Genomic DNA, 15012 nt, shown 5'->3' with positions numbered 1-15012 from the left:
TTAAGGTGAAAGAACTATAGCTATCATGGATGTGGTATGTGAGAGGAAGACATGTAAATTCCCTCCCCTCTACCTACCTTAGCATTGGGTATCTTGTTCCAGTTAAATGTCTTCATCTTGGCGCGTGGTTTGGGTGTGTCCATCTGCGGCAGGTTGATATTAACCTCCGGGGCAGAACCAGGCCCCGCCCCGTTGGCTCTCTTGGCCCCGGGTGGAGGTGGGGGGCCTCCGCTGGGTGGTGGGGGAGGTGGGGGCCCTCCTGGTGGGGGTGGAGGTAATGGAGCTCCCCCTGGTGGTGGAGGGGGAGGTGGAGGGCCCCCAGGAGGTGGAGGGGGAGGTGGGGGCCCGCATCCTGGAGGTAACGGAGGTGGGGGTGGTGGTGGGGGTCCTCCCAGGGGTGGTGGTGGGGGTGGTGGGGGCAGAGGTGGGGTGGGGTCAGTGGAGGAAGGGGAGGTGACAGTGGAGGGAGGCTGTGGGTGGCTGCCCAAAGCTAGATTAAGGGAGTGTTTCCGGGATTTGGGGTCGTCTCGGTGACAGGAACACAGGCAACCACCAACCTGGGGAGTGAATCATCATCATCATCATCATCATAACCATTATCATCATCATCACTCTATACTTTGTCCCACCTAAGGATAAGATGAGGTGGGACATGGCACAAATGTAAGGAACTCACAATGATTAGGTGGATGTGTAGTGCATCCTTGAATGCAAGGCCTGGGAGGACTAAGATTGCAATTGAAGAGTTGAGAGGAAGGATGGGACTGCAATGTATTGGTGTTGTGATGAGGAGGGGTAGATTGAGATGGTTTGGGCATGTGGGGAGGATGGAGGATGACATGAGTGTGTGGAATGTGAGAAATGTGAACGTTGGGGGTAAGGCTGCGAAGGGCTGACCAAAAACGACCTGGGATGAGGTCACTGAATGTGACCTCAGGGATAAGGGACTGCATATGGAGGCTGCCAAAGACTGAGCAGCACGGACAGCCATCATTAGGTGACCAGGGCCAATTCATGCATGCACATTGGCGCCTTCATAAACGATAAACAAATTAACCGAACTCCTGGGAATTCAAACCTGAGTGCAAAGGACCCAAATGGTACCTCAGACATTTACAAATTCAGGTCTCACTCCATTCACTGTAACTTCACGATGGGAGTCAAATTCTCTCCCAACAAACATCACTTTCCACATTTACTCTCAAGGCATGACACTCTCAGATATCTACAAAACTCTGCACCAGTCTACCAAGCTCTTGTCCACTATCTGCATGCAGCACTAAAACATCTACATACATTAGATTCAAGACATTCCATCCTTCACCATTCTGTACCAACACCATCTCTCTCTCTCCATTATTCATGTATTTAACTCTCTCTGAACACCATCCAAATTATTATATACTGGACCACTACGGGATGAGAAGTGCAGGAGGAAATCTATGTTGGAGTAACTGCATTTGTGAGTGAGAGAGGTAAAGGGGTTAACTCCTTCAGTCTAACAATGTATTATTTTCAGCTTACTCTTGCAATCTCTAGACAATCCTATGCACCCTGGGAAAGATCTGTTCCACTAACAGGGTTAAGGAAGACTGTATCAAATCCTTGCAGTTTAACAAGTCTTTCCCAAGTTGAAAAAAATTATCAGAACAAAGTTAAACAGGAAGGTGTTATGATGGTGAAGGTCTTAAATATCTCAGCAACAAACCTTGAGCTTTGTGAGTGAGCGGTGGGAGGGAGCACGGAGGAGCCTGGCAGATTCCTTAGCATCCTCAAGGAGTGTGGCGCGATGCAGCAGTTTCTCCGCCGTCTCCCACATCAGGTCACTCACAGGCTCCCGGGGGTCAATCCTCAGCAGGTGTTGCAGCACCGCCAGGAATGGAACCTCCTGGGGCGTCTCCACAACCTGCCAACATGGCACGAGTTTGTAAAAAGTCATTAGTATAAGTTGCCTTTCTTAATATCTTTTTTGCCTTTATGTACACAGTATATCACACACACACACACACACACATACACAAACCTATCAAATTTCAGCTGGTACCTATAATTTTCCCATATATTCTTTCTCTTAAACTTGGCCTAAAACTGCCATCCCTCCGTACTGAATGCCAAGTTGTATCAATAAATACTGGAATACGATGCCAGTCACATGGAAATGCTAAAAAAAAAAAAATAATTAAAAAAAAAAAAAATAAAGGGGATGTACAGCATTAGTATGCCTTTACTTCTACCACTAAACAATGTCAAATATAGTGCAAAAGAACAAGAATCTGGGCCAAATAAGGTGAAAGAACTATAATATCAATTCTCTTCCTTATGATAAACATAGCAAACAATAAATTTTAAAGGTCAGTAGTGTGATAACTGGAACCTGACAAATTATTCAGAATACTGTGTAAGTTTCATTAACAGCGAGTACAACCTAAACAAGGAGAAATATTCCTACCCACTGCTGTATCATCACATGCATCAGTGTGTGGGGCAAATGTGAAGCAAATATGTGAGGCAGGTGTGTAAGACAGGAATGAAACAAGTGTGGGGCAGGCGTGAAGCAAGTATACGAGGCAGGTGTGTGAGACAGGAATGAAACAAGTGTGAGGCAAGTGTGTGAAATATGAGGGGTGGTTGATAACTACACGACCTAAGGTAGAAGATGAGCGATACAGTTTTCAGTGTACAGTATGTGCATGCAGTTCAGTTTCTTGAATTATTACACAAAGTTTTAAGGCATTAACTTGATTTTTTTTTTTTTTCTGTTAGATAATTAAATCTTGAAAGTCAGCAGGTCCTGAAGAAATGGAAAAACATTAACCATTACAAGTATACAGTACAGTTTCCTGCTGACTTTGAAGATTTAATTACCTGTAGCAGAAAAACAACTCTGGTTAAGAATTTCAAATCTTCAGCATAATCATTCAACAAACTGAACTGCAAGCGAATTTACTCAAAACTGTATAGCTTATTTCCTACCTTTGGCCAGGAATTTATCAATCACCCCTTGTGGGCCAGGTGTGTGAAAGAGGTGTGGCAATACCCCAAGTTAGGAGACTGAGGAGAATAATACAAGCAGCTCAAGATTAAGACCTAGAGAACTGCCATCAAGAGGATACACCCACGCACACTCGCATGAACTCTAAACATAAATACACCAGAAGCAGAGTGCCCCCACCTGCCGCAGTATGGCATAGAAAACGTCGACGTGTGAAGAGAGGTCAACCCCATCTGGCCCTGATATCTGCGCCTCGTCTGCATCGCGCTGCTCGTCAAACACCTGGATCTGTACCGCTAAGTCGGAATCGGCGGCGGCATCTTGTCTGCCAGGGAAAAGAATTAGTAGCATATCTCTCTCTCTCTCTCCTCACACACACACACAAAATCTACCCACCTATTAGCATCTCTCTCTCTCTCTCTCCCTTCACACACACACACACACACACACACACACACACACACACACACACACACACACACACACAAAATCTACCCACCTACCTTCTACATCTCTCTTTTTATGACCATATGCCTTAAACCCAGAAGACGTGGCCATAAACAAATCACCTCCACCTCAACTGCCCTCTCCCATCGGGCTGTCCTCCCTCCAACTCACACCACACTCATTAGCATACCTCTCCACCCCATCCCTCAATCACATTCTTGGTCTCCCCCTCCCCCTCTCCACCTCACTCACACTCTCCCAGTCAGTCTCTCATGCATACTGTAATTCTAAAAATTATCTTGATTTATTTTTGAATCCATACATTTTGAAACAGATAAACTTTTGAAAATAGTGGACAGTTGCTTCTCATTAACATGCATTTCTGAAGCTCTATTAATACAGCATAAAGAAGGAATTTGTAAAGAATAACATAAAATACACTATGCATGCAGAAATATTTACATTTTAAAAAATAAATAAATTCATAAATCAGTATATAAAATAAATAAATAAATATGTCCCAGCACTCGTAAAACTACCAATCACCCGAATTTAGATATATTTTGAAGGTACTGTGCAAATGTAAGCATGCATTTATTTACACTCAAGATATCAGTATGGTAATTTGAAAATATAATGATACAGTTCAAAAATGAAGACATCAAAAAATTTAATCTCTTCTATATGTCTCTCTCCTCTCCTGGATAATACTGTATATTACTTAGAAGAGAGAAGGTTTGTATGATTCTCTGTCCACAGATGATTCTCTCTGACATGATGAATTCAAGATAAAAGTGATAGATATGCCATAAGTGTAAAGTAGATGCAGCATAACAGATGAACTTCTATCCCTGACATTACCACACATCATGGATAATGCAAAAAAATGTAATTAAATAAATAAACTGATTAACAGTAATAATTCATTCATTTTCATTGCCAGACGCCATGTATCCCAAACAGGGTGGCCAAGGGCTTAGAGTTAATTGTTTTACAGGGAGGGGCACTAATCCTCCACCAACCCCACTTGACACGTAGGGAGAACGTTATCCCAACAGCATCTGGTGTTCCCAGGTGGTCACCCATCCAAGTACCAACCAGACCCAACGTTGCTTAACTTCGCTGATCGGACGGGAAGCAGTGTACTCAACGTGGTATGGCTGTTTAATAATAATAATAATAATAATATAGTACATAGTTACCTTAATCTATTGATGACTTCTAGAACCTTCAGACCTGGGAGGAAAACAAGAGAAATATTAGCTTATTAAAAAAAAACTGCCGTACTGCAATGCAACAGAGCTTTATCAAAAATCAGTCTGCCTATTTACAGTAACTAACGATCTTTATAACAAATCAGTGTGCATAAACAAGGATATTAAAAATTAAAAGTTTGTATATGAGTGAAAATGCAGGTAACAGAATTCTAAGGAGTCGCTTAGGATTATAAAACCATTTACTTACAGAATAAAAGTGACAGACACAAGTATTGTATATGAATTTTATTTTTTGTAAGTCCAATAAATAGTACTGAAGATTAGAATTTAAAAAAATAAAGATTCTCTCATGAACAAAACAAAGAAAACTGTCCCTGTGTTTTTTATATATAACAATTTCATGTAACATTATAATCATATAACAATTTCATGCAACATTATTCAGTCCTTGCCACTTTCATCACCATAACTTGTTCCAATATTTATCTTATATATAAAAGATAATGTACTTCAAAGGTCATCACCATACACACAGCATCAGTGCAGCCCAGGACTTCAGCTGTTATTTCCAATCTCCTAAAAAGTACCCCAGACCACTCTATAAAAATGAAATTCTCTTGTACAGTATATGGCAGACAGGGAACATGCAACTAATTCCTTACTGATGTGTACGTGATCTTTATTGGCCAGGATAGACATCTAAAAATGCAAACAATCCATAATGGTCTCTGATTAGCATTCTGGAAAAATCTATCTATCTATCTATAGCCCGACGCCCTAATCCCGCAAAGGGTGGCCGCAGACAAAACGCCTCCAAGTCACTCTGTCACCCACCATTTGACTCCCCTCCCCCCAACTCATCCCCCCCTCCCTCATATACCTCTCAACTCCATCCCTCCACCTCATCCTCGGTCTACCCCTCCCTCTCCCTCCCTCCACCTCACCCACATACACCCTCTTAGTCAGTCTTTCACTCTCCATCCTCTCCACATGTCCAAACCACCTCAGTGTATTTGGAAAAATGAAAGTAAAAATATTAACAGGGGGCAAAGAGAATCTTACCAGCAGGTTTATTCCTGATGTCTTTGCAATCCCTGAGCTTTCTGGAAGATCAGACTTCTAATACTGACCATTGAGAATCCTATCCAAGAACAAGGAGGCTTAGGACTGATACTTATTGACTGCCAGAGGGTCAACTAAGGCAAACAATCAATTTATGTTGCCCTCATCTTCCCCTGGAATACAACCCACAGTGGTTAATATCACAACTAGGTACCCTATTGCACTGCTGGGTACAAGACAGGGATGCCTTCATGTGGTGGCACTGATATAGCCAGATGGCTCCACTGCCTGGACTTTACAACTGTCCATAAACCTCCTCCCTATTCACTGAAAGATGGAGGACTGCAGGAGGAGGGTAACTTCAGCCTGCAGTCCAACAGGTTCGTATGATGATGAGCCTGGAGTAACTAAAAAAAAAAAAAACTAACCACAAGATCTAAGGTAAAACAAACTTATCCTACCAATAAACCTGATTTTTATTAGCTGTTGGGTGAAATATCCAGCAGGTGAAGGCAACTAGGAGTCTCAATCTTCTCCCACAACAGTCACTGTTCCAAACAGGTTCCTAACTGTACTATCGGGTGAAGAGGGACAAGGGGACAACAAACCTACCAATAAACTCGTTCCTGATGTGTATGCGATCCTTGAGTTGCTGGGTGGATAGGATGATGCAGTTGATGAATGCAACGAGGGCAGTCTGGTACTCTGGGGTGGAGGCGCCTCGTAGTTCCTCCACCACTACACGCAGGCGGTACCGCTCCCCCTTGAGGATCTGCCGGCATGAAAGGGAATTGTCTTTAAATACTCTCAGGGTCCTACGACTCACTTTCAGCCAAAAAAATAACTTGCCATTAGCTGAAAAAGAATACCAGTTTCTCACAGTTCCTCTCTTTTATCTCTTTTCTATCACTACTTCAATGGTCACTGCTCCTCTGAACTGACAGCTTGCATTCCTCCACCTCTACGACGGGCACATAGCACCTGTCTAGCAACAAACTCTCATCCCTTTTCTGTCCAACTCTCTAATGAGATAGTTAACCATTACTCCCGGTCCTTCATTTATGCAAAAGGTCAACTCTGGAACTGTCTCCTTCTGTCTGTATTTCCTACTTCCTATGATCCCCAGTCTTTCAAACGTAGTGTATCCAGGCATCTCGAAATGAACAGATCTTGAATTTGGCTCTGTTTTGTACTATTTTTGATTTTTTCTTGGAAGGAACGGTTTGTGGGCTCCTGGCCTTTGGTTCCTTCTTCTCTGCATTAAAAAAAAAAAAAGTAAGTGATGCTCACCCTTAAGAGACTGCTGTGGTGATGGGCGATTTTGTTTTTTTTGTTTTTTGTTTTTATACACTGTTTGAGAACTAATCTACATACAGTACTAAACAGGAATGACATCTATAAGAAACAGTTACTGTAAACAATGTATATCAAAACATATTTAGATTGGTCTATGAATACAAAATTAACTCAATTACTGAAATAGGAGAAAAGGTTTATATCACACCAACTGGCAAACTGCGACCTGAGATGGAACTAAGGTCAAAAAGAATAATACTGTTTGAAGTCCATGAAACAAGGTACATGAGTGCATTATGCTAAAAATCACATCACTACCACCACCACTCTTATAAGAAATACCAATACCATCCCCTAACCACACCACACTCAAAATCACACCAACATAAATCACAATCAATCTTACCGCAATTACCACACCACCACCACCACCACCACAACCAGTCTTACCACGCCTATAACCACAACACCAGTACCATCATTACTTCACTCCATTATGCCATTACCAACAATGACACCAAACACTAGTGCAACATTTCCACCACCACACCACAAATACCACCAATCATGTCACTTCCACTCATACCACAGGAATACTACGCTTATCAACCCACGCCACATCTTCAACATCAACCTGCAACCCACCTACACCACATCACACCAGCATTTATAGCACCACCACTCACAACCACCACACAAGTACCAACACCGTTACACTACAACTACCATCACCCTACCACAACTACCACCAAACTTACAGTCACAGTACCACACTACCACCACTAAAAAGAAACAACACACATGCAATCACCCTACCACAGCTACCACCAACACACACACCACTATACCACCAATACCATACCACAACTACCACCACCACCAGCCCTCCCTGCCACAAACTACGGGTCATTCACCTTAACATGGCCTAAATTCTCAACCTTTTGCAGTCTATTTAAAGTAACTCAGCAGAAAATACAGCTGCACTCTCTCCATCCCTTCCACAGCACTTCTATCTCTCTATCTATTGCCAGACGCCGTAATCCCGTAAGGGGTGGCAACAAACAAATCGCCTCCATGTTGCCCTGTCCCCCTGCCATTTCATTGCACTGCTCCCAGCTCACATCCCCCTCTCTTATATACCTCTCCACTCCATCCCTCCATCTCATCCTTGGCCTCCCCCTCCCTCCACCTCACTCACATACACCCTCCTCGTCAGTCTCTCACTCTCCATCCTCTCCACATGGCCAAACCACCTTAATGTGTTTCTCCTAAAGCTTCCTATCACATCCACATCCACACCACAACAGCACTTCCTCATGACTATCACCATACTCTAGACTTACTCCACTGTTACAACTCCAAATTCAAGATGGAGGGATGGCAGTTTTGGGCCAAGCTGAAGTGAAAGGAGTACACCAATCCCTACCACAGCCACCACCCACCTTGTAGTGCTCCAACGCATCGAGGGCGCGGTTGTAGCCATCCGTGTTGTAAACGCAGAGGGCCGACAGCAGTTCAAACACCTGCTTCTTGATTGTCACATTGTTGGTGTCGAGAGCTGCAATGAGAAAGAAATGCATGAGTTGGGGATGTGGGTAAGGTGAACAGAGAAAGATGAGACAAAGGTGTGATGTGTTTATGAGAGTGTGTGTGGGTTGGTGAGGTGTGTGAATGGGAAGACAGTGGGACAGGTGTGTGGGGTAGGTGTGTGACAGGTGTGTGGGGTTAGTGTGTGAGGCAGGTGTGTAGGGTTGATGTGGTGTGTGAATGGAAAGACTGTGGGATAGGTGTGTGGGGTAGGTGTGTGAGACAGGTGTGTGGGGTTGATGTGGTGTGTGAATGGGAAGACTGTGGGATACATGTGTGTGTGTGTGTGTGTGTGTGTGTGTGTGTGTGTGTGTGTGTGTGTGTGTGTGTGTGTGTGTGTGTGTGTGTGTGTGTGTGTGTGTGTGTGTAATTCACCGGGTCGGTCAAGTTCTTGAGGGTCGTGATCGTCAGCTTATACCCTCCCGGAAGGGAGCTGAGAGCTCATATAGTCCGATCTAAGGGCAAAGCTGTGACCTTCACACACGCACACACCCGTCCCCTTGCTCAAGGGGGACAGTAACCACCCACTTCGTCAGTGAAACTTTTCGCAACCTGAGTGAGGCACGAACTCCCGTCCACCAGTTGGCAAGCGAGAGCGTTACCACTGCACCAGCGAGCGGTGTGTGTGTGTGTGTGTGTGTGTGTGTGTGTGTGTGTGTGTGTGTGTGTGTGTGTGTGTGTGTGTGTGTGTGTGTGTGTGTGTGTGTGTGAGAGGTTGGTGTAATGGCAGGTGTGTGGTTTAGGTGTGTGAGGCTGCCCTGTGACAATTAAACCAAAAATCACTTACCTTAATCAAAATAAATACATTACTAAAAAAAAAAAAAAAAGGAAAAAAGGAGAGAGAGAGAGAGAGAGAGAGAGAAGATGTAGGGAGGGAAGCAGGAAGGAAAAATACTGAGAGGGTGGGAAAGGGGGAGGGGGAGAGGGAGAAAGGGAGGGTAGGAAACGGGGAGGGAGAGGGAGGGGGGAGGGAGAGGGAGGGGGGAGGAAGGGAGGGTAGGGGGGAAGGCAGACGGAGGGAGGAAGGAAAAATAATGCAAGGGGTAAGAAACGGGGATGGAGAGGGGAGGAAGGGAGGGTAGGAAAAGGGGAGAGAGAGTGGGAGGGGGGAGGAAGGGAGGGTAGGAAAAGGGGAGAGAGAGTGGGAGGGGGGAGGAAGGGAGGGTAGGAAAAGGGGAGAGAGAGGGAGGGGGGAGGAAGGGAGGGTAGAGGGGAGAGAGGGAGGGAGGAAGGAAGGGTGGGGGGGTGGGGAGGAAAAGGGAGAGGGAAGTAGTGATGACAGAGTGAGTGAGATGGATGGGTGAAGAAAAGTGGAGGAAGGGAAGGACATGACGGATGAGACAGATTGATGAACTGACAGATGGCAGACAGACAGACAGGTAAATGGAGGGAGGGAAAGATGACGATGGAGGGAAGTGAGAGAGAGAAACGTGAAGGAAGGAAGGAGGAGAGGAAGGAAGGGAAAAGTGTAGAGGAAGATGGATGGAGGAAAATGAGAGAGAGAGAGAGAGAGAGAGAGAGAGAGAGAGAGAGTAATGAGCAGCTATGATCATGCACGTAAACAACAAAAGAAATAAACAAAAAGAAAACATTAACAAACAAAACAAATAAAACTTAATAAAACAAAAACAAACAAGAAACAAAAAAACAACAAAAACAATGAATAAAGAAAGCAAGAAACTGATGGAAAAAAACAATATGAATACTTAAACAAACAAACAAACGCATATTCTGTAACCCCTTTCACTTTCATTGTTAGGCGCGCGCACACACACACACACACACACACACACACACACACACACACACACACACAATCAAACATCGATACACACATACATAATATACAATCGAACAGTTACACACACACACACACACACACACACACACACACACACATAATCATACATACATACATACACACAGACCATACATACACTTAAACAGACATACATATCTACACACAAACACCCACACCCCCTCCCACACACACACACACACACACACACACACACACACACACACACACACACACAGTACATACATACAAACAGACATACATATCAACATACATTTAAACACACACACACAAACCGTAACACCTCTTCTTTAGCGATTTTTTCCACATTCCAACATAATACTGTCATTTATGTTAATTTATGTCTTCTCAATATCCACACTGCTTCCCTCGACAAAACTATTAACACTCTCAGGCTCCTATGACCCACTTTAAGCAAAATATAATGGCGTGGTTTTGATGGAAGGAGAGGACTAGAGTTGCTCCGACGATGAGAGGGTTGGGGCTCCTATTTCCATCTATCTTTTGCCAGACGCCTATATCCCGTAAGGGGTGGCCACAAACAAATCGCCTCCATGTCGCCCTGTCCCCCGCCATTTAGCTCCCCTCCCCCCCAATTCACACACCCCCTCTCATATACCTCCCCACTCCATTCCTCCATCTTATCCTCGGCCTCCCCCTCCCATTACCTGTGACCTTGACCCATTACCTGACCTTGATCCATTACGTCTGACCTTGACCCATTACCTGACCTTGACCCATTACGTCTGACCTTGACCCATTACCTGACCTTGACCCATTACCTGACCTTGATCCATTACCTGACCTTGACCCATTACCTAACCTTGACCCATTACCTGACCTTGACCCATTACCTGACCTTGACCCATTACCTGACCTTGACCCATTACCTGACCTTGACCCATTACCTCTGATCTTGACCCATTACCTGACCTTGACCCATTACCTGACCTTGACCCATTACCTGACCTTGATCCATTACCTCTGACCTTGACCCATTACCTGACCTTGACCCATTACCTGACCTTGATCCATTACGTCTGACCTTGACCCATTACCTCTGACCTTGACCCATTACCTGACCTTGACCCATTACCTGACCTTGACCCATTACCTGACCTTGACCCATTACTTGACCTTGACCCATTACCTGACCTTGACCCATTACCTCTGACCTTGCCTGACCTTAACCCATTACCTCTGACCCATCTGCACCACAATCTCTTCCTTCACTCTCTCTCTCTCTCTCTCACACACACACACACACACACACACACACACACACACTAGAAAAAAAAACGCAATTCACGGTCAAACCCTTGAAAATTTTTAGATACTGATAGGGAGAGAGACAGACAGACAGACAAAGTGTGTGTGTGTGTGTGTGTGTGTGTGTGTGTGTGTGTGTGTGATGGGCAATGTCAAGGTTTCTGAGTGATGTCACAAGTGAGACAAGAATGAGACAAGTGAGACAAATGGCAGATAAGAGGAAAAAAATGGTAGTAGTGGTAGTAATAGTAGTAGTAGTAGTAGTAGTGGTGGTGGTGGAGGTGGTGGTACGAGGAGGAGGAGGAGGAGGAAGAAGAAGAGGAAGAGGAGGAAGAGGAAGAGGAGGAAGACGAGGAAGAGGAGGAGGAGGAGGAGGAAGAGGAGGAAGACGAGGAAGAGGAGGAGGAGGAGGAAGAGGAGGAGGAGGAGGAGGAGAAAAAATAATAAAAAACAATAATAAAATAATAATAATAATAATAATAATAAATAATAATAATAATAATAATAATAAAATAATAATAATAATAATAAAATAATAATAATAATAATAATAATAATAATAAAATAATAATAATAATAATAATAAAATAATAATAATAATAATAATAAAATAATAATAATAATAATAATAATCACATTCAAAACTGCATATACATACATGTAAAAGTCAATACATACATACCCGGTACGTACATACATACAGACATGCACATGAGGATATGTCTCGCCCACAAACCACAAGCCATCACCGTCTTAAACACACACACACGCATACACACACACACACACACACACGCATACACACACACACACACACACACACGCATATACACACACACACACACGCATATATACACACACACACACGCATATACACACACAAACGCATATACACACACACACTGCACTGCGGAAAAATTATCTGAAACACACACACACACACACACACACACACACACACACACAATCATTTATGTCTACTATGGCATACACATACACGTACATAAAACACACACACACATGTAAACACATCTAAACCACACACAAAGAGCTTCTGACCACACGCACACGCACACTCAGCTTCTCTGACCGCACTAACCACACACACACACACACACACACACACACACACACACACCATTTCCAAAACCACTCTGTTTTATTAGCCATTTGTCATCAATGTAACGGTGTCATCAATAGTCATCAATCATCAATGTAATCAGTCATCAACGGATCATCAATGCAGTCATCAACGCCACCAAACATCAGTGCAATCAGTCATCAACGCCACCAAACATCAGTGCAGTCATCAACGCCACCCATCAATGCAATCAGTCATCAACGCCACCCATCATCACTGCAACCAATCATCAAGGCAATCAGTCATCAACGCCACCAATCATCAATGCAATCAGTCATCAATGCAATCAGTCATCAACGCCACCAATCATCAATGCAATCAGTCATCAATGCTACCAATCATCAATGCAATCAGTCATCAACGCCACCAATCATCAATGCAATCAGTCATCAACGCCACCAATCATCAATGCAATCAGTCATCAACGCCACCAATCATCAATGCAGTCAGTCATCAACGCCCCTAATCATCAATGCAATCAGTCATCAATGCCACCAATCATCAATGCAATCAGTCAACACCATCAACTACATCAACATTATCAATCATCAACACAACCGTCAAAGCAACGAAACATGCATTCAATCGATCATCAACGCCATCAATTCTCAATGCAGTCATCAACGCCACCAATCAATATAGTCATCAGTGTCATCAACCATCAATGCAATCAGTCATCAACGCCACCCTCAACGCAACAAAACATCCATTCGGTCACCAACGCCACCCACCATCAATACAACCCTCAACGCAACGAAACATCCATTCAATCGACCATCAACGCCACCGCCTTCAACGCAACGGAACACCCATTCACTCATCAACGCAGTCATCAATCATCATCAATTCTTAACGCCAACACGCACCTGCCGCAAGCTTGGTAGTGTATTCCTTATTCTCAACGATGTAATCCAGGCCGATGCGCGAATCCATCACGGAGCGTATGGCGGCGGCACACTCCACCTGAAAGACGAGGAAAATTGGGGCGAAATTGGGTGAAACAGGGCAAAAATTGGGTGAAATACAACAAATAATTGGTTGAAAATGGGAGAAATAGGGCAAAAATTGGGTGAAAATTGGAATAGGGCAAGAAATTGGGTGAAAAATGGGCGAAATAGGACAAAAATTGAGTGAAAATGGGTGAAATAGGGCAAAATTGAGTGAAAATTTGGATGAAAGAAAAAATAGGGCAAAAATTAGGTCAAATAGGGCAAGAATTGGGATGAAAATGGGTTAAATAGGGCAAACATTTGCATGAAAATGGGCGAAATAGGAAAAATTTGGGTGAAAATGGGAGAAATAGGGCAAAAAATGGGTAAAAATTGGGCAAAATAGTGATAATAGATTAAAACTGGGCAAAAATTGGGTGAAATAGGGCAAAATTAAGTGAAAAATAGGATGAAAGAAAAACAGGGCAAAAATTGGGTGAAAAAAGATGAAATTGGGTGAAGATTGGGTGAAACTGGGTGAACTGAAATGAAAACTGAGTGAAACTGGGCGAAGATGAGCTAAAGTTGGGTGAAAATGGGTGATATGATGTAAAAATTGGGTAAAATTGGGTGAAATAGGAAAAAATGGGTTAAATTGTGTGATATGGGGGAAATTGGGTGAAAATGGGTGAAATAGGGCAAAAATGGGGATGACACTGGGTGATAATAGGTTGAAGTTGGGTGAAATAGGGCAAAAAATTGGGTGAAACTGAAATGACACTGGGTCAAGATGATACTGGGTGAATTGGTGGAAAATGGGTGAAACGGCAAAAATTGGGATGAAACTGGGTGAAAATGGGTTAAACTTGGGCGAAATAGGGCAAACATTGGGTGAAAATGGGATGAAACTGAGTGAAATAGGGCAAAATTGGGTGAATTGAGGTAAAAAACTGGGTAAAGCTGGGTGAAATGGGGCAAAAATTGGGTGAAAACAGGTTGAAATTGGGCGAAATAGGACAAAAATTGGGTGAAAATGGGATGAAACTGGACGAAGATGAGGTGAAAATTGGGTGAAACGGCAAAGACTGGGTGGACGGGAGGGGAATTGGGATGAAAATAGGTGAAATGGGGCGAAACGGTGAAAATTGGGAGTAAAACACACACACACACACACACACACACACACACACACACAAAGGCGCAGACAAACACAACTAAACGAGAAAACCATTGAAAAGAAACTAACATGAAGA

The 15012-nt window shown here is 43.6% G+C and overlaps 1 protein-coding gene and 1 non-coding gene across 2 annotated transcripts in view; both read right to left on the bottom strand.

The window, feature by feature from the left end:
• Window positions 1-13763, bottom strand: part of form3 (FH2 domain-containing protein formin 3) — a 49098-nt gene extending 35335 nt beyond the window's left edge. Inside the window, exons 1-7 of the mRNA XM_080273138.1 lie at window positions 13697-13763; window positions 8457-8572; window positions 6331-6490; window positions 4642-4675; window positions 3173-3317; window positions 1709-1906; window positions 78-557 (exon numbers count right to left, since the gene is read on the bottom strand). Coding sequence (XP_080129264.1) covers window positions 78-557; window positions 1709-1906; window positions 3173-3317; window positions 4642-4675; window positions 6331-6490; window positions 8457-8572; window positions 13697-13763 — 1200 coding nt within the window. The remainder of the gene's footprint in view (window positions 1-77; window positions 558-1708; window positions 1907-3172; window positions 3318-4641; window positions 4676-6330; window positions 6491-8456; window positions 8573-13696) is intronic.
• On the bottom strand, window positions 4489-4607 carry LOC145400891 (5S ribosomal RNA). Its single transcript, XR_013897515.1, has one exon. It is a non-coding gene; the product is annotated as a 5S ribosomal RNA (ribosomal RNA).
• Window positions 13764-15012: the final 1249 nt, after the last annotated feature.

The sequence above is a fragment of the Coenobita brevimanus genome, chromosome 53, assembly GCF_032717465.1.
Source record: "Coenobita brevimanus isolate Jiangsu-jjx chromosome 53, ASM3271746v2, whole genome shotgun sequence".
In the NCBI taxonomy this organism is placed as follows: Eukaryota; Metazoa; Arthropoda; class Malacostraca; order Decapoda; family Coenobitidae; genus Coenobita; species Coenobita brevimanus.
The sequence above is the reverse complement of the archived record's forward strand: the minus strand, read 5'-3'. Positions and strand labels throughout refer to the sequence as shown.